The sequence below is a fragment of the Manacus candei genome, unplaced genomic scaffold (genome assembly GCF_025592945.1).
Source record: "Manacus candei isolate 608988 ecotype Guabito, Panama unplaced genomic scaffold, ASM2559294v1 h1tg000028l, whole genome shotgun sequence".
NCBI lineage: Eukaryota > Metazoa > Chordata > Aves > Passeriformes > Pipridae > Manacus > Manacus candei.
Window position 1 is genome coordinate 19,518,131 of NW_026138076.1, and position 25,532 is coordinate 19,543,662.

Below are 25,532 nucleotides of genomic sequence, written 5' to 3' on the forward strand. Positions count from 1 at the left end.
ACCCAGTCCCCGCATAGAAGGACCCTGAGAAGACACCATTTTATACTTGGAACTATGCCCATTGCTCCCCTACCCTAAGCTCCTCAAATCCATCAAGTGTCTTTTGACAGTCTGAAGATTTCTACATGAGATTTGTATGTTTACTCTGAATTTAGCCTGCTTTTCTATATATTATAGTTCATTCCTTTTCACCAAGCTAGCCTTATATACAACACAATACCTTATATTTTGCTAAGCTGTTTCTTCCAGAAAACTGTATTGTCTTGGCTGGTACAGGTTGATCTTTATTGTTAAAGTGTGTATACAAATTCCCATTTGAATTTGTCTGTCTCTCATTGATTTTTCTTCTGCCTTTCTTCTTTAGATAAGTGTCCAGCATTTTCTGCTCTTTGAGGTATTTATACACTTCAATCATGCTATTTTTTTCAATCTTCTTTTTTGATAAACTTTTGATAAAAGCAGATTAAGCTCTGAAAGTCTCTTACTTGAAGTAAATTTCCCTAACTTTCAGGTCATGGCTTAGTGGCTTTGTTCAGTACCTTTCTTAATGCTTTAATGTCCTTTTTAAACTTGGATATGGAATTTGATGCAACGTCCCAGAACTGGTCTCATTAATATCATATAAAATAATAAGTGACCTTCATGCTTCTACTCACTCTTTCAATCTTTCCACACCACTGGATTACACAGTAGTGCAGTGAGAACTTTACCATCACAGTGCTGAGCTGCTCGACATGAATTCTGAATCCTTTTTCAGACACAACTCTTTCCTCCAACTCTGCCCAGACTCCCAGTTCATATATCTCTTAATATACTTTCTCAGATTGTTTTAAATTGTTCTACTTAAATGACCTGAACTTAAGAAATAGGTTATTTTCTTGACATCATCCGTATTTATACCTCTGTCAATTCTTTTTGTATTTCTTAGTTTTAAACCATCAATGATTTTGAATTTCCTTTCCAGATCATAGAGGGCAGCACTGAACAACATTCTTACCTTTTTGTTTGGAATTTAGGATGTGGGTGCTGATCTCTAGAAGCTGCATCTTGTCTGGGCTGGGCTGCTTCTTACTCTTTAACATGTATATCCCACTGTTAAAGGCTTCAGCTTGACGTAGCATAATATTTGAGTTTCTGACTCAAATATGACTTTTGATAGGTTATGCAGTGTCACAGACTGGTGATTTGGCATGTCTTCCTATCTCAGCCATGAAATTCCAACTTGACAGTCTTTCAGGTATTGATGCAAAGCTTATCTACCCTCAGATTTTAGGTGAACAATGAATAGACCAAAGACAGGAGTAATTATAGTCCTTGTTATTCTATTTATCTATTCATGATAGAATAGGTTTTGTGTAATACCTTATTTGAAACAGAAATTTTTACCCTAATTTTGATGGTGTAAATTCATCTGGTCACAAATAATTTTTGAATTCATCTTTTGACATTTTCAATTTTTTTCCAGATTCCTATCTACTACTGCAGCTAACAAATTTCTTTTTAATAGATTGGGAAGGCTTAATTTACATTGTAAAGATGTTCAGGATACATTCAGAAAAGAGAAATCAAGCACTGTTCAAAGTCTGAAATCGAACAATTTAAATTGTTTAAATCCTTATAACTGTAACATTTACCAGTAGCTTACAGACACAACACAGAATCACTACCAGGGAGAGCATTCTTGTTGGTAACTTTCCTCATAAATTATGAACAGACCAGAAGAGTGTGAGGTTATAATCTCTCTCTAATAAAAGACTTCAGCAATGGGAAGCCTCTACATGTGAAAAAAAATGTACAGCTTTCTTTTTCCATAGTGTAAAGTAGCATAATGTCTTTATGCTAATCACAAGTCCATCGTACCTTACTTTTGAATACACTTACTGATATTAAAATTCTTGTTGATACTAAATTCTTATTATTATGCCTGTTAGAAAATACATGTACAAACTGTGACAGGTCAGAAATAAATTCCCTCTGGAGGCACACAAAGCTATCCTAGACTTATGCAATAATTGTATGTAGAGGACGAAGCTCTGTGCATTAACACTAAAAAGAGCTAAATTCCTAGTTCATGAAAGGAGTGTAATCTTCTCTAACCCTTTAGCCAGAGGCCTAGTATTCAGAGGCAGTGTGCAATAAAACTGAAGAACCCTTACCATGCAGATTAAATTTTTATGTTAAGCTCTAAACAGAAAACCCCTTCCTAAAATCCACTACCTTACTCAGGTTTTACTGTATTACCAAGTCTTGCTCCTCCTTAACTAGACAATTATTACACAAGTCATCTCAAGCAGATGAAAGTTTTATTTATCCAATAGTATTGCAATACGTGTTTTTTATTAAAGTTACATTGAAAGGGCAGAATTCTACAGCATTTACTCATAACACATCAAGATGAGTAAAAGGGAAAACATTCCTTGAAGAAATATTTTGTTATAAATTACAGATGATTTCTGAGATAAAACTTACTTATACAAAATGCATTAATTGTACTGAATGTATCGTTTTCAGAAGCATGCAATAAAATTATTCAAGATATTTTGAGACTTATACCTGACTAATCAAGGCAAATCTTAATGATGATGCTATCATACAAAAAGGTAAACATCGCCTTGAGAAAATCCGTAATCACAGCAATTATTATTTTTCCTATTCAAAATTAGTTATCTTAATTTCAAAGTACTCTATTTCATGTCAAAGCAACAACTACAGGTACAGCAAGGAAAGATTTAGAAAAAGTTCAGTGAAGCATGAAAAGGACAAACAAAAAATTCTTTATTCAGAGAAAGTGGTTGATATTGAAGCTAACAATGTGTTCATATTTGGTGTGTGTTCAAATTTGTAACAGTTAAGACCTAATATGAAATAATTTTTATTTAAGATATTAAATCCAAATTCCACACTTGATTAAAATTTTAGCAGACCTTTTAAATGGAATTTCCATAAAAGTGTAACTTTTTACTTTGTGAGTAACAGAGTCTTGAGAAGAAAAAAAATTACATTCACAGTCTGCCCTGCACATGGTATCTACATACATACATACCTGTATTGAATTTTTCCATTTTGAAACTCCACCCATTGTTAACAATCGAAGTTTAGTGTAGGTTTTTTATGAGTTAGAAAATTCCTAAGTGTTTTAAGTTATTCCCTGTGTTTACTTCTAAGCAAAGGCATATCTAAGCACTTCTAAAAGAGTGAATTGGCATAGAGACAATGTAGTGAAAGTAAAAGAGATTCAAATCCTTCTGAAACAGATTTTTTTACTAGAATTCAGCACAAACAGTCAAATTTCCTCATCTTTTTTGAGATTCCAAAAGCCACAAATGGTTTTAGTTGCATTGTGAATCTCGGTGTTACTCAAAATTTTATTTATGTATATATTTACTGACTGTATTGTTTTTCCAATGTGTTGGACAGCAGTCAAGTGAGAGTTTCATGGTAATAAAGACTTTTTCTTTGGGTCCACATGGCTGATCACAATGCCAATACTCTTCTGCAGAGCACACTTTACAGTGTCAGTGGGAGTTTTGCATGCATATGAAGACATGGCTATAGGAGATGACATTTGTCATGTGGCCCTAAAATAGTTCCTTCAGTAAGATGTTGGGGTTTTTTTCCCACTGTAGCAGTCACTTTTGTTTTAACAGAAAACAAAACTCTAAGACAATGTAAAGAATACCATCTGCCAAGAGACTGTTTGATATATTTTATTATGTTTAAATATCAAAATAAAACAAAAACTGATGATACTAGTACTATTCTGTTCGAAATACTTACTTTTTTTTTCCTGATCTAGGCTTCTATTACACCACACCTGCTTAAACAGACCAGTCCTAGAATAGACTCCGAAAGATGACATTACTTAACTCTGTGATAATGGATTGATAGCTGTTGACTGAAAGTGTTACTCATCTACAGAAGTTCTTAGGAAGAATTAACAGCAAGCTATAACTATTCAGCTTAGCAAAATAAAATTTTGCTGTTTTGCTGTTCATATAAAATGAACTATGATTGACTACACAAAATTAAAGTTTCCCTAACAAAATTTCTAACAAATGTTTTGTTTGTTTGTTTGTTTTTTCTTACTGTTAGTTTGGTAGCCACAAAGGAAACGGACAGTGCAAGATCTCGTAGCATGCCAATGTCACCATCGGATTTCCTGGATAAGCTAATGGGTAGGATGTCAGGCTACGATGCAAGGATCAGACCAAATTTCAAAGGTAATTTCAAAACTAAGCTTTCAGGGTTTTTTTTATTACTCACACAAATGCAATTTCTGGAACAAATATGAAAACAAAAAAGTACATTCACTGAAAAAAATTAAAAGGTGCCTTCTTTTGCCTTTCTTTTGTATATATGACAGTTCATTTTAGTAATAATACACTCTATCCCTGTCACTTTCATAGCTGCCCAATTACAGGCCCTTTGTAAATTTAGCTTATCATTAGATTTGAATTGTCTAATATGGTTTGTTGATTTCTTTTCTTTCCTGAAATGCTTGCTAATGGATTCAGATTGCCGCCTTGGACTACCATAGCCTGAAACAGTCCAGAAAGAAAGTTCTGTGAAATATAAGCCAAATCTTCATATCTACCTGGTTCTAACTAAAAGGAAAAGTGTATTAAGGACTTGACCATCAGAGTCAAACTCAAGAGAGCTTATCTTAGTTATCAATTCTATCACCAAATTAGATTCTTTACTCCTCAGCCCCACTTGTGCTTTGAAATGCCAAAGACACCATCTTCCCTCTTGTTCTTTTCCCAGTTCTCAGTTCTCCACTGAAACTGCAAGTTCTCAATACGTGCAGTTGTCTCTTGGCATTCGAACAAGACAAAGGAGATTCAAAGAAGACTGAAAGTCCAAAGTTTGCAAATGAAATCATTACATCTTCCAAGGGTCTTAGCATAAATCATATTATCCAGACTCAGGCAGGCTAAAGTAGAATATTTAATGAGGGAGTACGCAAACTATATTTTTATATGAATATACAAAGTTTTTTATGGACAAACACTACCCATTCTAGCTTTCACAGTCTGGAAAGTTGTTTTTTGAAAACAAGGAGTTCCAATAATATAGTGGAACCATATTTAACTCTGAATCTTTAAACAAACTATCAGTCTTTAAATTATCCAGAATATAAATAGTGTTTTGAAAGAATAAAGTTATTGTAATTAAAAACTATGTTATTCTTACTTTGCCTTAGCTGCTTCCTCCTATGCCTATCTTCCTGAGTCCAAGAGATTCTCTTAGTTCTAACATTTCACTACAAAGCAGGTCATGTTTACTACAAAAATTTTCCTTCACGCTGACAGTCCTTTCTCCTGTAATTCATCTGTCACTGCCTTTCCATCTTCATTCTTATTCAGCAACAAATGTTATAATTTTTGACATCTCTAAGTCCCAGAAACTTAAGTTATTTTGACTCTAAAGCCACTGCTATATGGTGGTTTTGCCACAATTCGCCCAGTCTGATTCACAAGGACCATGCAAGCGATCTGCCAAATTACTTCCTCGTCAATAAACCATAAACATTTGGTCCTGTATATATAAACTTATTACCCAGGATTTCCTGCAGCTGGAAATGCCTTGGGTTTTTTAAGTTAATGATCTGATATTTCTCAGAAAATTATAAACATGCACTGAAATTTCAAACACATCTCTAGTTGATTTGGGAATTGGATTGTGTAGTTTGACCTGGACAGCATGCAGTGACAATCTTCTGATGAGGCTGCAGTGAAGAACATAGGCAGATGGTTTAGAGATTAGCAAATTCAATGAAGTAGTTCTTGAAAGTATAATTCAAAGGACTTAGAGCCTTGTTTTGTAACTATTGCAATTTAAAGAGACAAAACCTAATTTGACATTGTACTTTTTCAAAAAGTGCACATTCTAAATCTTCTAGACAGCTATGTGGTTTGAATAAATCTGCCCAGAATGATTCAGATCTACCACTAAGAATAAGTATCTCCTTAAGTGACTTTGCTGCTTTCTGGTTAGTTGTACTACTGCTAGAACAAGTGCAGGGTTTGAGTTTATAATCTAGAAACAGTTTTAAAGAAAGAGGATGAGTACTAATAAGAGAATTCAAACAATCATTTTAAATAATCTTTACTTCCACTAAAATTCCTATGTACACAAGGTTTTTAGCTACCAATTTTAGTAATAATGAATCTTAGTCAAGAACACATAATTATATATTTTGTCTGAATGCTCTGCTTTTGCATAAGAAATTCTGCATATAAGTGCTTGTTCCACAAAAATAATAGAGATGACTTAGTATTTATTCAGCTATGGAATAAAACAGAATATTAAGAACTCTTGTAAAATCTTTGTTCCAGTTCTAACCTTTTTTTTCCCCTTACACCAAACCTATAGAAAGGTGCTTCTCTTAGTTTCTACACTGCAGACTATAACCATTCCTGCAAATATGGGAAATACTTCATTGTCTTTCAAAATTTGAACACAAATATGTAACCTGTGTGTAGAAAATGTCATGGCGTCAAGATGTTTGGAGTTAAATTGACACAGGAGTATAGAATATTTTTAAATCTATACAGGCCAAATTGTACTATTGAAATATTGGGGCTTTACAGAGGAAAATGTAAAGTGCCCTCGTATTGACAAACATTATTCAGCAGTAATTAACCAGGAGTTAATTGAAAAAAAAAGTAATTTAGTTACATATGTTCTTCTGATCACTTCTGTAAGCTGTTTGTACTTTTGGCCTTTTTGTTATTTTCTGTCAATAAAATCTTTGTGTTTTGGAATATTGGAAAGTATCATTTTTTGCTTACTTTTAATTGGGTGGCTATTTTACTGATTTTATTGCCATGTGACATACTGAGAAATGGAGAAGTATTAATTCCTTTTCATCTTTACAGATTTTTATACTTACATATTACTCCCTACCATATACCTTTTCCAGTGTGAAGGGTCCTGTTCTTCTTAAGCTGGCTTTGTGTGGTAGCTTGTCATAGAATTTTTGATCCTTTTGACTTTTTGATGTCTTTCTTCCTAATATATCCTTATGAGGCAGACAAAGAAGAAAATTTGAAGTAATCAAGATGGAAGTTCATGATCTATTTGTATGGTAGACCATTTTTAATGTAATTCTTTGCATTATCCTATCTTTATTGAATATAAAGCATACTAAGAGAGAACCATCCATAACTAATGTAGCCTCTCTTTACTGTATGGAAGCCATTAACTTGGAGCCCATCAGCAGGAATGAATAGTAAGGATCAACTGGTATTTGACTGACAATGAATTTCATCAAACATTTTATAACTTAATAGTTCAGTATTTTGTGATTTTTCTGCACATCCTTGCAGTCAGCTTTATATACAACCATGCTAAACAATCTTATATCACAAGCAATATCGTATTGCTATATCTTCTTACTCATCAATATTGAACTACAGAGGTTCAGTGCAGATGCTCATCGGCAATCACCTTGAACTTTGAAAAATGGCTCTTTATTCCTAATATTAAAAAAATTTAAAGAAAAAAGCCTATGAGAGAACTGCCTTTCATTTCATCAAAACTAATATTCTTAAAAACTTCTGACAAAATATTACGTTGAAAAGTTTCAAAGCTTCAAATAAACTCTTTAAAGTATTTATTATAATTAAAATTAATATTTGTTTAAATTAATGAGATTGATTTTGTCCACATCCTCAACAGCTCCTTCAGAGGGCTTTGGCAGATCTGAGATATGCTATTTCAGCAAAAAATAATCATAGAATAATCACAGAATCACAGAACATGCTGAGTTGGAAGGGACTCATCAGGGTCATGGACTCTAACTCCTGGCCCTGCACAGGATGTCCCAAGAATCACACCATCTGCCTGAGAGCATCATCCAAGCACTTCTTGGAATCAGACAGGCTTGGTGGTGTGATAACAATAATATACAACAAAGATATATAATAATATTAATTTATATCTCTTGTTTATAGATAGTATTAATCTATATATCTTAATCATAAAAGTTCTTATTTCTATCTGTTTGGCAGGTACAGAGGTAAGGTTTACAGGTATAAAGTTCGTTGTCAATGTAATCCACCATCATACCTGAAGTTTTGTTTCTTTTAATTCAAGATATACTTGCTGGACATGGTACACATTTCCACTGATTACAAAATTGACACAGGTGATAGCTGACTCACAGTGGTTCGTATTTCCACAATTTTGCAAAGATTTTTATCATGTCTGGATTTATGTCACCTCACCCTGACAGTTTGTTCCTGTTCACTTAGTCTGGAATATCTTCTACAGTTCTCATACAAATTTTCCATCAGAATGCCTCTAGTATTTGACACAGCTGGCAATCGGAGACAAATGCTGCTACAAAGACTTCATTTACTTTGCTGCTCTGACCTTCTGCACTTTCATGGATACTTTTATACCTTAATCATCATCTCTCACCTTCCAGATCTTGGCAGGATTCTATTTTTAATGCCTTGTAGATAGCTATCATTGTTCGCTTTTCCGTCTCTAGTGAGTTTCACTCTATTTCTTTTCTCCCTCTCTTTAATCTATTTCAACTTGTCTGAGTTCCTGTGTTTGAATATGACTTTCAGCTTTTACAGCTTCCATTTGGGCTTCTTTTTGACCATATTTTGAGAAGTTCATTTTCACTCACAGCATACTATCTTTAAATTATTTCTAAACCATTTGCAAGCTACTTTTAGTTTCTATTTTTGTGCTCCTTTTAACTAGATATTAACTATTTTATTGCAATGCTGCTTTTGAAATTAAGCTTCAGTGCTGTAATTATTTAGGACTTTTTGTTAATAAAAGCAACTATGTTGATACAGCCAATTTATATTTAAAGCATAGTACTATTTTAAACAAAATAGTATCACATCAAATTTGAAATGATGGCAAGTAGTACAACATGGAAGTGTTTGAAAGGAAAGCTGCCTTGCAAACAAATTAACTAACATTAGCAGGAAGTACAATTTTCTCCCTGACAGTTTTTCATGACACTGTTCATTTTCCCTGCTTTTTCTTTTTTCCTTGATCCTTTCCAGGGGTTGTGCATGTAAAGCTTCTACTGAGTTCTAAGAGGTACTGTATATATTGAACAACTCTAAATAATTAACCAACTTTGGAAGTGACTGCAAGTGCTACCTCCTTACCTGAGAATTCTGTTCCATAGGTGTAGTCTTGTATTTTACAAAGACTGAAGTACATGTAGAAATGTTTTGTTGCAATTGCTATACAGCACTTCAAAACATTTATTACCTTGAGGAAAGAAAGGTGGATGTTTCAAGGTGTGTCATGTTGGCAGAATTTTCAATGGACATTCTGATATTTCAAGTATTTAATATCAAGTTCATTGGTCATGTTAGATTTTGCTAGTTGCAAACCACCAGTAGAGGCAGAATAGTTTCTTACTTCAGTGACCCTAAAAAAGAAATATTACATCAAAGTTTGTAAGACCAGTCCTCAAATTCCAGATACAGATCTTTCATTGTTAGTGACTGCTTACAACTACAAAAAGAATCCAGGTTTTCCAATGCTGAACTGGATTATTGATTTAAGAATATTGAGTTGCAGGAAGGTAACAAAGACATCCTGTGATGAAAAAACCTTGTTTCTGTTCTATGCAGACTGAAATTTATAAGAAATAATGAAGAAATCAGCATGCTCTCCCACAGTGATATTTTTTAAAGAGACTTTAAAAAAATAATTTAAACTCTTTTCCACGAAGAGGCGATTCATTGTTCAGTTATCATAATGACTGCTCTGCCACTACCGATACTTCAAAATGCAAGATAAGACAGAACAACAGTTGACTGAAGACCCATGGTAGCAGAGAATTGAGTTTAAATGAACTTTTAACCATTGTGTGATTTTAAGAGAAAGGGGAATAGAATATAAATAATTTTCCTGTAAGCAGTAGAGATAAGAGCAGCATTAATGCATTTCTTTTCCCAATGATGACAAGTAACATTAAAGATACCAGCTGCCTTGACTGAAGAAAGTCACTTTTCCCCCTGAATTGTTGTGAGAAGTGATAAGTGATGTGCATTCTCACTGAAACACACATAAAAATATTTTTACTATATATTTCAAATTGGATGTTGCCTTTTTTTTTTTTTTTTTTTTGCATAGAACCATCTGTGCAAGTTTATACTGAATTTTCTCTCCGTCTTTTTCTTTAATTTCTAAAACTGGCCAGTCAAGTAGTGTACCTTTGAGAAAAATTGAAAGGAAAATTATTAGAAACCATTCAATTCAATTGTGTATTAAGTAAGTTGGGAATGTTGCATTATTTCCTCCTAAGTCAGCAAACATTGTTTCATAATGGTTTATATTTTACAGTCACTCAATAAGCAAAAATTCTGGAACAAGGACTGATGTTTTTTCTCTTTTGCAGGTCCTCCAGTTAATGTCACATGCAACATATTTATAAACAGTTTTGGGTCCATTGCAGAGACAACCATGGTAAGATATTTTAACTTAATCAATGTTTAAAATTTGACTTAAAGATGTTCCAGAAGCTCTAAAGCTAGCTAGGGCCTCTCTTCACACGGAATGAAACAAAGAAGGAAATCCACTTCTGAGAACAGAAAGTGAGAAAATCTAATTTGGCAATTGATTTTTTTCTAACAAAAAATTCATCTTTATACCATCACACAGAAGTAAAAGTAAAGCCAAGAGTTGGTGTTTTTCTTTAAACTTCTCTATGAGTTTTATTTTACAGTTGTAATGAAATAATTATTAGATTTCTATAATTTCTATAGTGTATCACTTTTCTAATCTCAAAAATGCCAATGCATTGTTGCTTTGTACATAATATTTTATAATTTCATTTAATACAGTGAATATGGAGATGTACATTTTATTTAAAAATCTTTCTTCCGTAGAGCTATTGCACAGAGATAATAGAATAAGTAAAACTTTGAATTGGTATATAAAATTTGGGTAAATATAAATGGATTGCATACCTTTGTACATACATTTATAATTTGTCTAGTAAAGAAAGGCATATGATAGAGTAAAAAAAGATTGGACAGTTTAAGAAAATAAGGAGAAAAAAATGTCAAAGTGTAAAGGTAGTAAAACTAGATATTGAACTGTGAACTGAAAAAAACCCTAGGATAATCTCATTTCACATGAGAAACATATGCTAATAACTTGGAGCACAGAATTAATCATTAAAATTTGGTTAGAGAGGACATATATACATTCTTTTTCTATACAATGGCTTCTTCACATTTTTTTTGATGAAAGGCAAAAATACCCCTTTGAAAACAGTTACATAGTAATTTGGGGACAGAGAGGGTTAAAATACAGGGAAATGACAGAACTGTGTAGGTTGTAAGATCTAAATATAGTAAATACTCTGAAATCCCTGTAGTTTCAGAGTTGTACTTGGAATGACCGAACAGAGACTAAAAGTAATTGATATAGTAAAAAAAACCTCCAAAAAACCCCCAAAAAACCCCTCCAAACAAACAAACAAAAAAACCTCACCCTAATGTAACCAAGGACCTCTAGTTAAGAAAACAATAGGACAAATCCATAAAGTGAAATATTTATGTCCCCTATCTCCAAGGTGATATTAACTACTGCCTGATCTTTACCCACCTTGGAACATAGTAGTAGAGGTTAGTGAGAGAGGTAGATGATTTTTTTCCAGTTAGAAAAATTACTTTAATTTGTATTTGGGGGCCTTTCCAGATTGCAAATCCTAAACAGATTGACGTGGCATCTAAAGAGATTTATTCAGGTTCAATCAGAGGATTAAGCAATACCCACATTATTAGAATAGTGTTCAACAGCTACTTTATGGTGCCTGGATGAGTGAATTTCATCCAAAACAGGAGACAGACCATGGGGTCAATAAAGTGCCGAGATCCAGCCACTACATCATTATTTAAAGGATATCTAGAAAATTGGAGTTGTTACCACTTAGAAAAATTGTCCTGAATTTGGGAAGAGAATGGTTGAGTTCACATCTGAAGTGTATTTTCTCTCCAAAACCAGAGAATTATAAACATTTCCTTTCAGTGCAACTTAGTAAGTTAGTTCAATAGATCTATTTTACAATGAAACTACCTTCTGTATTGTGTTGCCTTGAAAGTAAATTAAAACAGTCAAGATAGATAATGACCTGACCTGTAACAAATAGTTCCAGTTAGTACTTTATAGGAAATACCAAACCTGGTCAGAACCACAAGGCTTTTCATTCTCTTGATTATATGTATCGAAAAACTGGGCACTTAAGCACAACCTTGACCTTCATGACTCTTGTATTCTGTTTATAATGTATTCACTGATGCACTTCAAAACAGACTTCTGCTTATTGTCAGCAGCTTTTGACCTCCCAGAGACTCAGATCTTGCTTTGCAGAAGAACAAATGCTTTTGTCTAGATAGGACTTTTAATTGTATGTTTTATTAGCTTTACTTCTCCCCAACACTGAAGGTGAACTTTTAAAAAACATTAAAACCTATCTTAAAATATATCTTAAAATGACAATGAAAATCATTTTGCATTATTTTACAAACTGAATTTCTGCGTGGTTTAACAGAAGTTCAGTGTTCCACCAACTGGCACTATTTTATCAGTTTTATTTACTGTAGCCCTTAAAATTCAGGTACCTATGTCTCAATATCTGTTATAAATCTTTATGCATACGACTCATTAGAGCAATTTTTTAGACTCAAAAAGGGCTTTTATATTCTTGATAAATATTTCTTTTCCAAACTGTAAGCAGAACAGGTTAAGTAAGCAGCAGGTGCAAAATAAAACCTGGCCACTAAGTGATACCTTGCATTTAAAACAGCTAATAATGGGATATGCGTATAATCTCCTAGCTTTAAAGAAATATGAATACATCGAGGCATGACCTTCGCTGTCACTGTAATTGCCCTTGGCACTGTCAAGCTCTCTCCTTGCCTCTCCGGTGCCCTTGCTGATGACCAAAATCTTTGAGCTCCCTCTGCTGCCCCGGATGTGTATAACAGAGTAAACAGTCACAGAAAAACAAGGGGTTAAAAAAACCCGCAGCAGTTGCAAAGTAGCTCGGTGCCAACTTCACATTACCAGACTTAATAGCTCTCACTGAGGTCAAGGAGTCTGTCACTGCGCAGTAGGAACTGCACTGTGTGTCTCTCAGGCAAGCAGATTCTCTTAAAGTCATCCACACTTGGTCTAACAGCTCAGGAGAGACAGAGAATCCTAAAAAGTATCTTAGTTTGGCTTACAGCTTGTTAACTCGGTAAACTGGTTCTTTCTTTTCTTGTTTTTTTGGGGTTTAGGCTTTTTTTTTTTTACATTTCTTTTACTTTCTTTAGATATGGGTTACAGTTATTTCATGTTCTCTTTCTTTGTCTCAAAAGAGAGATCAGATGGTTCATAGCAGGGAAAAGACATACCACCTCTTGCTAGGAAGCTGTGATTCTACTTGTACCTACATAACTTAAAGTGATCATATCAGGAATTTAGTTTGTGTCATGTATGCTCTCAGGAGGCAGAAAAAAAGGTGAACCAAATAATTGAAAATCCTCTTAAACAAACTTCTGTCATTGGCACCATTTATGATCTAACCTCGCCAATCTTTCTGTGTTATTGAACTGAATGGTAGTATCAGTTCTGTGCATGTCTCAATGGTACTCAGCTTGTATTTGCATTGTACCTTCTAAAGCTAAAAGACTTCCTGATCACTAAGAGCAGTCTGGTATATATTGTTGGCAATTATCAACAACAACAAAACCAAGAACAGATTATTCAGTCTTACAGGGTAAGAGTAATATCAGTGCCAACATTTTCAGCTACAAATGCTCAGAGTCGAAATACTGAATACAAGAAACAAAGGCTACAGGACAGTTTGGCTATTGGGTGATAGTAGGCCATACCAAAAAGTCTGCTTTTATTTTAGTAGATATGACTGACAGATTTGCTCAAGGTTTTCTGAGTTTTAAAGGTCAGGTACAATACTGATCTTAATGTAGGTTTACAGCAATTTTTACTAAGTGTGTGTTAATATGCTTAGCATAATGCATATGCTAAAAGTGCATTGAAAGGGAAGCTCACTGAGAAACCTAATGGCAAATGACAAGGGTTCAGACAATTAACACATTAAAAACCATATGTCTCTTATTTGGTCTTGCCATGTTTTTGCTCATAGGTATTTCTTGGTTCAGTCTGAAAAGAACTGAATGTTGATAGGAAGCATGTGATAGATCTTTCTCTATTCCCACTGCTAATGATATTGTCTTGCATTTACAAATAAAATGTGCTTTTAAACCACATTAACCCATTTTTATGCAGTCGTAATTACTCTCAGGAGTCACAGGTCTCTAATTTCTTTAGCTTCATCTTTCTTTCAACTGAGAATTTCTGTTTATGTTCTATTGTACCTACTCTAGGTTCTGTCTCAATAGAGTGCTTGGAAGAAGTGTTCACTTGCATACATTACTAACCTTAATGCTGAAGAGTTTCACCAAATATTTTTCTTCAGAGTAATCACTTAGTTGATTGTCTCAAATACATTAAAATATATGCCTTTCTTTGGTGAAAATACGCTGAAAAAACCTGTATAGCAATGTGTCAATACTGACGTGGCAGGAAGAAATATATATGGTTTTTATCTCAGACGAGTGAAAGTGAGGCCTTGCTATAAAGGCCACTTTACAGTTTCAAAATTGAAAAAAAAAATCTTTTTTTCCCTCTATTTGTCAATTAACTCCCTTCTATCACAACACAGAAAACTTGATTTTTCTTGTACAAGTTTGGAAGACAGCTTTATTTTTCATAAACTTGCCTCTGCCACCCTGATCCTGGGTCAGAGTCAGGACTAGACAGAGGTTTTACAAATTCTAGTGGGTCTGCAGCTGTTCAGTCTGTTACATGTCCAGACTAATCCATGCAAATCCCTCTGCTGAATCTGCATTCTAAGCAGAGATATCATATCACCCTCCTGAGATACAGCATTTATTCCATATTATAAGGAAATTCTCTAGGATGCAATCAAAGTATGCTTGGAAAAGCACATTATGATATATACAACATATGAATTATCAAATAGTATAATTTTTCTTTTAATTTAAAAAATAATAATTCCTATACTGATTGGTTTTACAAGCAGCAATGGAAAACATTTTTTTGTACACTTCTACTCTGACACTTTTAGTCTAGGATAACTTTTTAGAAGGGAATCTTGGAATTCAGATAGTGTGTGGTGGAAGATACCAGGTAAAATGCTGACTGGTTGTACAACAGCACAACAGCATAATGAAGCAGAGAGAAACAAGAAAATGCTAGGCAAAGGTAGCACAACCATCTCCCATCCATCTCACCAAGTTATAGGGTGTGACATGGTACCAACTGCTTGGAATAGCTGATCAAGGGTGCACATTGCATATTACTAACACAAGTTGAGTCAGGTGCCTATTTAAAATGAGATCAATTTGAAGTTTTACATAAAAACATGACAGTCAGGTATCTGATTTGCTGATAAGCTGTGATAGTGCAGCTAATGGGTAGGTTGAGTGATGCTACAGATAGAAGAGGCTAGTACAGATGATACAACATATGATAATTATCAAGTACCAATAGCTGAATTTCCAAATCTAGGGAAATCTGTTTTCCTACTAACACTGAAAATTGTCCTTATGTAAGTCAGAAGTGAGGACAAAGAATATCACTGTGTTTATCCACTAGTCTCTGTGAATCTTATGAAAATGATTGTACTATTCTATACTTTTCCTAACCTCTTTCTATGTCATAAAATGACGATATTCCTGTATTCTTTCCTGGCATCTCTGAGTTTTTTCTCAGGAAATAACTCCAGCCTTTTAGGCTCTTTTGATTACTCTGAAAAAGTAAGAGAAATATCATTTTTTCTTTTGGATTCTTTTGATGGTTTATAAATGATTCAGAAAAAAAATAGACAATGTTTGGACTGAATAATTCCAGAATTAAATTACTGGTATTTGGGCAGCAAATGAGCTCTGCACTGAAGCAAAGAGTTTGGACTCTTATGTTTGATTTAGGCATGGACTAGCAAAAATGGCTGATTAAGCAGATTTTTAAAAATCATCAGATACTTTGCCTTCGCTGAAGTTGGTGGCTGTTGCAGAAACTGGCAGCAGAATTCTCTTTCTGGCCTCTCAAGACAGTGGTTTTTAAACTGTTTTCAGAAGTAACTCTCCAGTGAGTTATTAGGGACCATTAGTGTTCATTTCTTGGTTAATAGTGTGTTCATGTTGCTTCAAAAAAAGGTTCAGTTACAGGGATGGTTTGCACATATTTCCTTTGCTTGAAAACCAGTTTATTAAACATGGATATACCAAAAAAACCAGAAACATAAACTATGAATAGACACATCAGTAAAAAATGAACAAATAAACTTGCCTTGTTAAACATTAGGTTAATCTTTCCTGTTTATAGCAGTAAAACTCCAATAAACCAATTTAAGACTAAGGTTTATTTTTATAGCATCCTGAGGCCAAATTCTGCTGAAAGCTCTAGAGATATAGTCAAACTTACCTAATAACAGAGCGCATTTGCCTGAGGAAAAAAAAAAAGAAAAACAGCAGGGTTTTGTTTTCCAGACATTTCTAGATAACATTTCAACAATTTATGAAAAATTGAAACTTCTTTTATGAAAAGAAATTATATCATGCAGTCAAATCTCTAGACTAACTGTGAAGTTCCAATCAAGAATAAATGATACTGTAATGATGAAAAACTGCTAGAAAAATTTTTGTACATTTTCAATACCTTTAGATGAATGTCACAGAGGATCTCACTCAGTTTTTAGTGTGCATTTGCAGTATTAATGAAAATTTAAAAGTGAACCAAGAACTGAAAAGGACTATATTCTGTGCATGAACAATTCATAGATCTGAAAATATAATAACAAGTATCTACAGTAAAGCAGAATTTCAAAATGACAGTTTTCACTGAGTGCGATTGTATAACAAACAGTATAAAGGTGTGGTGCTTTTGTGAAAGCAGATGCCTTTAATGCAAAATGAAGTACTAAAATTCCTATTCCAATTGTTTTGATTTGTAATCTGGGTTCATGTGTGTGGTTGTGACCTATCATTTATTTCAAAGTTTTTTTGAAAGAAGATAAATCAGAATTTTTTTTAACCTCATTTGAAGAAAAAACTGAATCCAGGCCTACAGTCGCCTTAGTTCTCTAAGCCTGCAAGTAATAGTTCTGTTTCATCTAAAACAGGTAAATATTTACCAGAACAGGTAAATATGAGCTCCTCCAGACACACTAGGACTAACAATTTTGTTGTTCTCTCTGGTCCATTTTAACAAGCATTCTTAAAGATTTTACAATGCACTTTGCACAATACAGAAAGCTGAACAGCTCAATTTATAGACAAAGATTTTCATTTCCCCACAGACACTTACTGCAACTATTAGCAACAGAAGACCTGAAGTGACCTCCTACATCATCAGTGCAAGTTCTTGCTGCTGCAAGAGCAGCATCACCTGTTCTAGTGCTGCCTAAAACCTGAATGATTTCTTTACAACCTTACAAAAGATTCTTCCAGAATCTTTATCTTCTCATTCCAAGGGAGACTTAGCCTTTAGTCAAATTTACACAGAATCACAGAATCACAGAATCTGCTGAGTTGGAAGGCACCCACAAGGATCATTGAGTCCAACTCGTAGTCCTGCACAGGACAATCCCCATGTGCCCGAGAGCATCGTCCAAACATATCTGGAACTCTGTCAGGCTTGGTGCTGTGACCACTTCCCTGGGGAGCCTGTTTCACTGCCCAACCACCCTCTGAGTGAAGAATTTTTTTCTAACATCCAACCTAAACCTCCCCTGACACAACTTCAGGCCATTCCCTCAGGTCCTGTGACTGGTCACCACAGAGAACAGATCATTGTTTGTCCCTCTTCTTCAGCCAACTGATCTTCTAGCAAAGCTGGAGAACAGTTCACACCTCTTATTTCCACTTCCCTATGCTTGCTTATATTGATTCTTCTTTCTCTGACTGCTCTTTTTCACTTAAAGGGAAAAAACCATGACTTTTATAGCACCGCCCTATGAAAGCCCATGGCACTATTTCTATCCCTTCCAGTATTTTTTTACTTACTTTCACATTTTTATATTAGTCTTTTCAACCTGTTTGAAGAGCAGATATCAGGTAGGCTGTTCCTAAAAATCTATATCCTGATATAGCAATTACAGCATTATCCAGAAAAAGCTGTGGAGATAACTAATTTGCAAGCTGTATGCTACTCAGTCACTATTGTAGAAAATCTGAGGATATGTGAAAATAAGATTGTGGCATCACTGCATAGCTCTGTTCACATCATATCAGGTATACTGTTTATAAAGTTTCATATTTTGTTGTAATCATACAAGAATATTAACTCTCTTGAGGTTATAATTATGTAACTCATGTTGTTTCCTAAAATTATAAGAACACAGATACCAGTGTAAAGACATTATTAAAAAAAAAAATAAAATAAAAGGACTAGGCCAAAAGTAATATTTTTAAAAATATCTTTAGTGTAGCTGCCTCATGATGTGTATTTAAGAGATGGAAGTTAATGGCATCATGATATAGGTGGATTTTGTCCTTAACTCCCATTAACGCTAATAGGAGTTAAGTCCACAAATCCCCATCTATCACTATAAGACTATAGCCTGTCCTCAGTTTTGCATGAACCTTAAACTTACTAACACTCTTTACAGAAACAGAAGCTGTAGTCGACTTTAGAAAAACCATTTAAGGAACTTGAATTAAGAAAACAAAGGATTTTCAGATTGTCACCTTTGTTCCTAATTTCTGTTCTTTAGTCTAGTAAATATGTGCTGGAAAAGCTCCCCAGAAAAAGATTTTACATGAAGCATTAACCTTGAAATTCTTTCCTTGAATAAGTTTGAGTTATCATTAAAAATTTTGTTCTGCTCTCACGTCTTCATTTTATTTTGAATACTCAGTACTTCATGCACTCTGCATATGCATACTCCGGATGTGCATTTTTAATTACAGTAGCCAAAGCAATTGCTCAGCACGAAAGGGCTGTACACTTAGAATTTTCATACTTTTCATTGGGTCTGGCTGAGGTGGAGTTTATTTTCCCATAGCCCTCACAGTGCTGTGCTTTGCATTGATAGCCACAGAAGTGTTGATAACACAACATTTTTCTGGTTACTGCTGAGCAGCGCTGGCACAGCATCAGTACTGTCTCTCAACAGTCCTCTCCCCCACTCTCCCTTCCCATTGAGGGGCAGAACAGGGAGGGCAGGCAAGATCCTGGGAAGGGACACAAGTTGGCCAGCTGACCCATACATCAGCTTATAAAAAAAGGAGGAGGAAGTGGAGAGCATTTGTTATATACGTTTGCCTTCTGGAGCAGCCCCTACATGTACTGAAGCCCTACTTCACAGGAAACAGCCAAACACTACTTGCTAATGGGAAGTAGAGAATACACCTTGTTAATTTCCTCTTTGCTTATCTGTGTGCAAACTTCTATTTTTGCTTTAGTAAACTGCCTTATCTCAAAAGACTGTAGTGGGTTAACTCTTGTTGGATGCCAGGTACCTATCAAAGCTGTTTTATCTCTCCCCTCTACAACTGGACAGAGGAGAGAAGATACAATGAAGGGTTCATGAGTTGAGATAAGGACAGGCAGAGATCACTTACTGATCACCATCATGGGCAAAACAGATTTGAAGTGGGGATATTAATGAAATTAATTAACAGAATCAGAGCAGGATAATGAGAAGTAAAATAAATTTTAAAAACACCTTCCCCCCACCCCTCCCTCCTTCCCAAGTTCTACCTCCTCCCCCTCATCAGCACAGGGAGATGGGAAATAGGGATTATGGTCAGTTCATCACAGGTTGTTTCTGCCGCTGCTCAGAGAGAGAAGTCCTTCCCCTGCTCCCTGTGGGGTCCCTCCCACAGGAGACAGCTGGACACAAATTACTGAACGTGGATCATTTTTCCAAGAGATGCAGTCTTTCAGGCACAGGCTGCTCCAGTGTGGGTTCCCCACAGGGCCACAAGTCCTACCAGGAAAATCTGCTCCAGCATGAGCTCCTCTCTCCATGGGTCAGCAGGTCCCTGTCAGGACACTGCTCCAACAATGGCCTCCCAGAAGGTCACAGCCTCATTTGGGCATCCACCTGCTCCAGTGTGGGTCTCCTCCATGGGCTGCAGGTGGGTCTCTGCTCCCTCATGGTCCTCCATGGGCTGCAGGGGCACAGCTGCCTCACCATGGTCTGCACCACGGGAACCTCAACTCCAGCATCTGGAGCACCTCCTGCCCCTTCTTCTGCACTGACCTTCTGCAGAGTTGTTCACATGTTCCACTCTTCTCTGGCTGCAATTTCATCTGACCCCTAAGTTTTTCTTTTTCCTTCTTAAAAATGTTATCACAGAGGTGTTACTCTCATTCCTGATTGGCTCAGCCTTGGCCAGTGGAGGGTCTGTCCTGGAGCCAGCCAACATTGGCTCTGTAGGACATGGAGGAAGCTTCTAGCAGCTTCTCAGAGAAACCACCCGGTATCCCACTACCTAAATGTGCCACGCAAACCAATACATATTCCCAAAGTACAGAGATATATCCTAAATCATATATTAGAAAAAAAAGTTGAAAATGTTTTATAATACTTTAAAATTAAACAGTAAAATCATATATTTTATCAAAGGAGCTTCTAAGTATCCATTTTTTACAGTCTTTTTCCTTTTCCATAGAGAATACACAGCATGTTATCAATTATGGTCAACAGCAGCTGGTAGAACAAGAAGTATTATGAGACTTATGAATCAGGCTTTAATTTTGTTTAAAAGCTAATATGATCACAGAAAGTGTGGTCTGATATGCATTTTTAATGCCCCATCCGATGTCATTACTGCCAATATAACAATGGTGCCAGATTTCTTTCTTTTTTCTTTTTTCTTTTCCTAAATCCTTCTAGATTCTAATACCAATTTACACAAAAACAAACCTCAGCATCTCTCAGACGGTTTTGTTTCTTCAACTGCACTAAATAATCCTTATGACTTCAGAATCTCACTTATTACAAAACCCAAAAACAAAAATAAAGCAAAAAAAAACCCCAAGCAAAACAAAACAAAACAAAATAGCAACACAAAAAAAAACCCAATAATTTTCAAAAACACTTCCAGAAAATCTGAATTTATTCCCTTGTTTTAAAAAATATGAAGTCTTTATAAAAGCCTTTACATTGCCTGCTCATTCAGTCACTAGATTTCCTTTTCAGTTAACGGATTTCCATAATGTAAATGTATAGGAACATATGAAAGTTAATTTACTGGTATAATGGGATTAGTTAAAGAAGATTTCTAGTCTGCTTTCCATCTACAAACATTGTGAGCTACAATATGCGGGATCTCTCACAATCTTCTTTTAGTTCCTCTATCTTCTTTTAGAAGATTTAAATTGAATAAGGGTTTAACTACTTGACTTCTGGTAGGATTGAAAGGATGATTCCTTTCAAATTTGATGATTCTAATCTGTCATTATTAGTCATTATTAGTTCCCTTGATTGCAATATATTTTTCCATATTTTTGTGAATATTATGAAACTGGTTACTCTACAATTCCAGAAAACTGAATATATAAAATGCATGATTTTCATGTCTTGATAAAATGATATAATATATACTACAAACATGTGTAACAACAGTTTTCAAAGTATATATTTGTACTTTGGTTAATTATCTCATTAATTTTGGATAGTTTTACTTTTATTTTTAAATATTTATACTAGACCTTACAGGGTAACACGACTGTTTCCTAGCTTGGGAAAACATGGAGAAAATATTTCAGATTTGTGTCTGTGACTACTGTTCTGGTATTACTGTAATATTATGAACCACAGGACTTGAGATCTATCAAAATAAGGTTAGATTTGCTTTTCAACGAGTAACCTCTACTTCTACCCTCTTCATCATGGACCTAGTGGAAGTCCATCAGCTTGACATTTCTTCTTTATCCCTTGTTACTCATCTGGACTCATATGCACTGTTCGCAAAGTTATTTTCCTTATGAAAAGAACAGGTTAGCAAATGGATACTGAATGGAATTTGTATTTGTTAAAGTTTTATTTAGTTGTCCAAGTGCATTTAGTGTGGCCATAATAATCCCTTAGAGTCCCTGGGTTATCTAAGATGGTAGACATATCACAGAATTGCAGGAGACGTGCATCTTTTTGAACCAGCAGCCAAAAGGCAAAATATCTCAGGGCTTTTCAAGTCCCACTAGATGATGTCTTTGTCTAGAAAAACAAATTGTTCCCTTTCTCCTCGGTACTGCTACAGTTCAAATCCACATTAAATTTTATGTGTTGCCATGGTATCATTGTAAAACCTCTAAAACAACATTATTTTCCTAATAGACCTCTTGGTGCATTTTGTGCATATCAATAAATTTAAAGTCAACTCGTATCTGATCAAGTTTGTTTAAAGTACAGATGTATTCCTTCTCATAGCCCATTTTAGCAGTTTAAACTGAGGGAGTTAGCAGGCCCTGTTTCTGGACTTGAGCTAGTTTAGGTTTACCTTTTATTTTACCTTATTTACACTATTCTAGGCAATGTCATATTTGCCTACCAACACAAGGAAAGCAGGAGGCAAAATTAATATGGAATTTCCAAGTTTGTATTGGATCTAATTTGGTTGTATTTCCCTGAGCACACGAAACAGAGAATGATTTCAAATACATGTTTCAGTAAAGTTTTCTACTATTAGCCAATTCAGTCACTAACTGAAACCATTCATATTCTAAGTGCTAACATGTAAAAGGCATTAATAACAACATGGAATACATGGCAGAAAAAAATTATGGGAACAAATTAATGATCTCAGAAGAACTTAAATTTTCACTTACGAAGAAGTACCTTCTGCTGTTAGAGCAAAAACTTCTTCAGGAACATATCATTTTTTTCGAGAAAATAAACCAGACTCTTTTGTCAACTGAGAACATTGGCAAGGACCAATGAAGACAGAGGCTTAGTGCACGTTGTTTGTTCATGTAATTGTCATGTCCATTTTCATCTAATCCTTTATATTACTGCTTGAAAGTGCAAACATTTTTAAAGCTCCTGAGCTAAAGCTTAAAAAGCAATTATTCTGAACAAGTTGCAAAATGTGATTTTAGTGTAATGCATTAGGAGTTGGGAACACATAGCTGCCATTAAATATGGAAGTAGTATATTGAGTCTTTAATTAATAAATATTCTAAGACATGCAGTAGGAACTATGACAAACATTATTATACAGTATATCAGTACTATGTTTAATTAATATTTTTCAGAATAAATATCCTAGATATTAACTACTTTTGACTTTTGATGATTATTTGTGAGCAGAGAAACTAAAATCTGGTATTGCTACTGAAAAATAAACTCAGTAAAATAATTCAACACTAAAATTAACTAAATATGTTCATTTGCAATGTTTTCATCCAAAGACCTACAGAAAATAACTAGATATTATATTATATTGTCAAATTCAACTGATTTGGGATGTTTTGTAATAAAGACAAGTGAGTAAAAGAAGTAAAAATCAAGGAGTTCTCTCAGAAACTGCTAACTATATTCTTCTTTTAGCTATGGGTTGAATAACAACTTTTAGTAAGGCAAAGACTGAACCAGAGTAGTTGCAGAACAGTTGTCATCCTCCAAACCATTCAAAGTGATAGCAAATAAGCTATTACTCATCCCAGAAGAAAAGAAAATGAGCAACATTCATCTATCCCAGGCAGAATGCTAGCAGAAGCCATTTCACTTCAGAATCCAAGGTTATGAAAAGCAGGTGACACACCTGGGAAGAGTACTTGGTACAGTAGTGTATAAATTTATTTGCTGAACTTTGAATTTTGATTTCGTAAGGGAGTCTGAAAGATCTGATATTACAGGTAGCAATTCAGAAGTACTAGTTTTAGCCAGTTCTTTCTAAGTAAGTTCTAGTTCTGTTGACTTCAATATGTCTATTGCTGGACAGTTATCGGACTCAAACTCTGAATTAGGCAATATTGAAATAAAACTTTAACCAAACCATTCACAGGACACCCACTAGGATATCTAGTAGTTCAGAAATGTATGAAAAACCAAACCAAACCAAACTAAAACTCCCCAAAAATTGGGAAAAAAAATATTAAAAATATTAATGCACACCTTAAAATTTGCTCCTCAGAGTACCTGTTAATCCAAATCCATCAACAGTCTTTTCTGAATAGCTCAAATAATTTTCTAGGGCTTCCTGAGATCAGATGCAAGTTAGTCCTCACCCAAATCTCCAAACCATCTGGCCTGTCCTACTTAACGGAGGGAGTAGGAGCACCTATAATTTTCAAACTAGTCTAGGATTAAGAGCTTTTATCCAGGAACTGAACAGACCTTACTGCTCATCCTCAGCCTTCAAGGGATGAAATCTGGACGATCCTAATCACCAACAAAGTGCTTAGCCAACTAATTTGAGGCAGGGCTAGACAGGAAAGTTTTCCGTGTCTTCGCGTATGGAACTTAATACTTTCCCTAATACAGCAAAATTGCAGGAGTCGCAGGATTAGAAACAAAAATTGCAAGAGGAAGGTTTTCTCCCAAGGCCCATCGATGAAGACATTGCTTTCTGAGGGAGGAATCGTGGTTCTGGAAAATTCACAAAGTTGCTCTTACTGAGGGAGTGGTGCGGTACTGCAATTGCTCTCAGCCTCTCTATGAGTTCCTAATTCCAGAGTCAGAGCAATAAGGTCATACTTAGTTCTGGAAAGAGAGATTCTACCTATGGAAATATCCAACGACAAATCACCAGGAAGGATTCTCTGTGTCAGACAAATTCTTTATCATAATCAACAGTCTATCTACATTGCTTCTTGTAGTGAATGCCCTGCAGCTCTTCATACAGAAAAGCATGTTGTCAGGCACGTTTGGCATTAGTCAAACCTTTGTACTCTGACACAGATTTGATGTGCCAATTAAAGTTAAGTACTCAGCAATTGATTTAAATCACAGTTAATTTCTCTTTAGCTACTATGGTAAATCTTTGACAGATTAATGAGTTACAGTTAATGATGGAGCATGGAACTTGTTGTAATTGGTTTTCACTCACTAATTGAACTGCCATACAGCACATATGCGCTATTCTAGATGCAGTTCAGGCCCGTAATCATGGAATCATAGAACATTAAGGGGTTGGAATGGACCTTGAAGATCCCAAACCCCATGCCATGGGCAGGAACTCCTCCCATTAGACCAGGCCGTATCCAAACTGGCTTTGAACACTGCCAGGGTTTGGAGTATCCACAACCTCTCTGGGCCACCTGTTCCAGTGTCTCACCACCCTCACAGTAAAAAATTTCTTCCTAGTATCTAACCTAAATTTTCCCTCTCTCAATTTGTACCCATTACTCCTTGCCCTGTCACTACAGTTCCTGTTCAAGAGTCCCTCTCTGGCTTCCCTGTAGGCCTCCCTCAGACACTGGAAGGTTGCTGTAAGGTCTCCATACAACCTTCCCTTCTCCAGGTGGAACAGCCCCAATTTTCTCAGCCTGTCTCT

The 25,532-nt window shown here is 35.2% G+C and overlaps 1 protein-coding gene across 3 annotated transcripts in view; it reads left to right on the top strand.

Annotated features, from left to right (window-relative positions):
* The window catches only part of GLRA3 (glycine receptor alpha 3), an 86,898-nt gene that overhangs the window by 16,448 nt on the left and 44,918 nt on the right, over positions 1 to 25,532 (top strand). For all 3 annotated transcript variants that reach the window (XM_051790184.1, XM_051790185.1, XM_051790186.1), the window contains exons 2-3: positions 4,093 to 4,220; positions 10,388 to 10,455. In XM_051790184.1, coding sequence (XP_051646144.1) covers positions 4,093 to 4,220; positions 10,388 to 10,455 — 196 coding nt within the window. The remainder of the gene's footprint in view (positions 1 to 4,092; positions 4,221 to 10,387; positions 10,456 to 25,532) is intronic.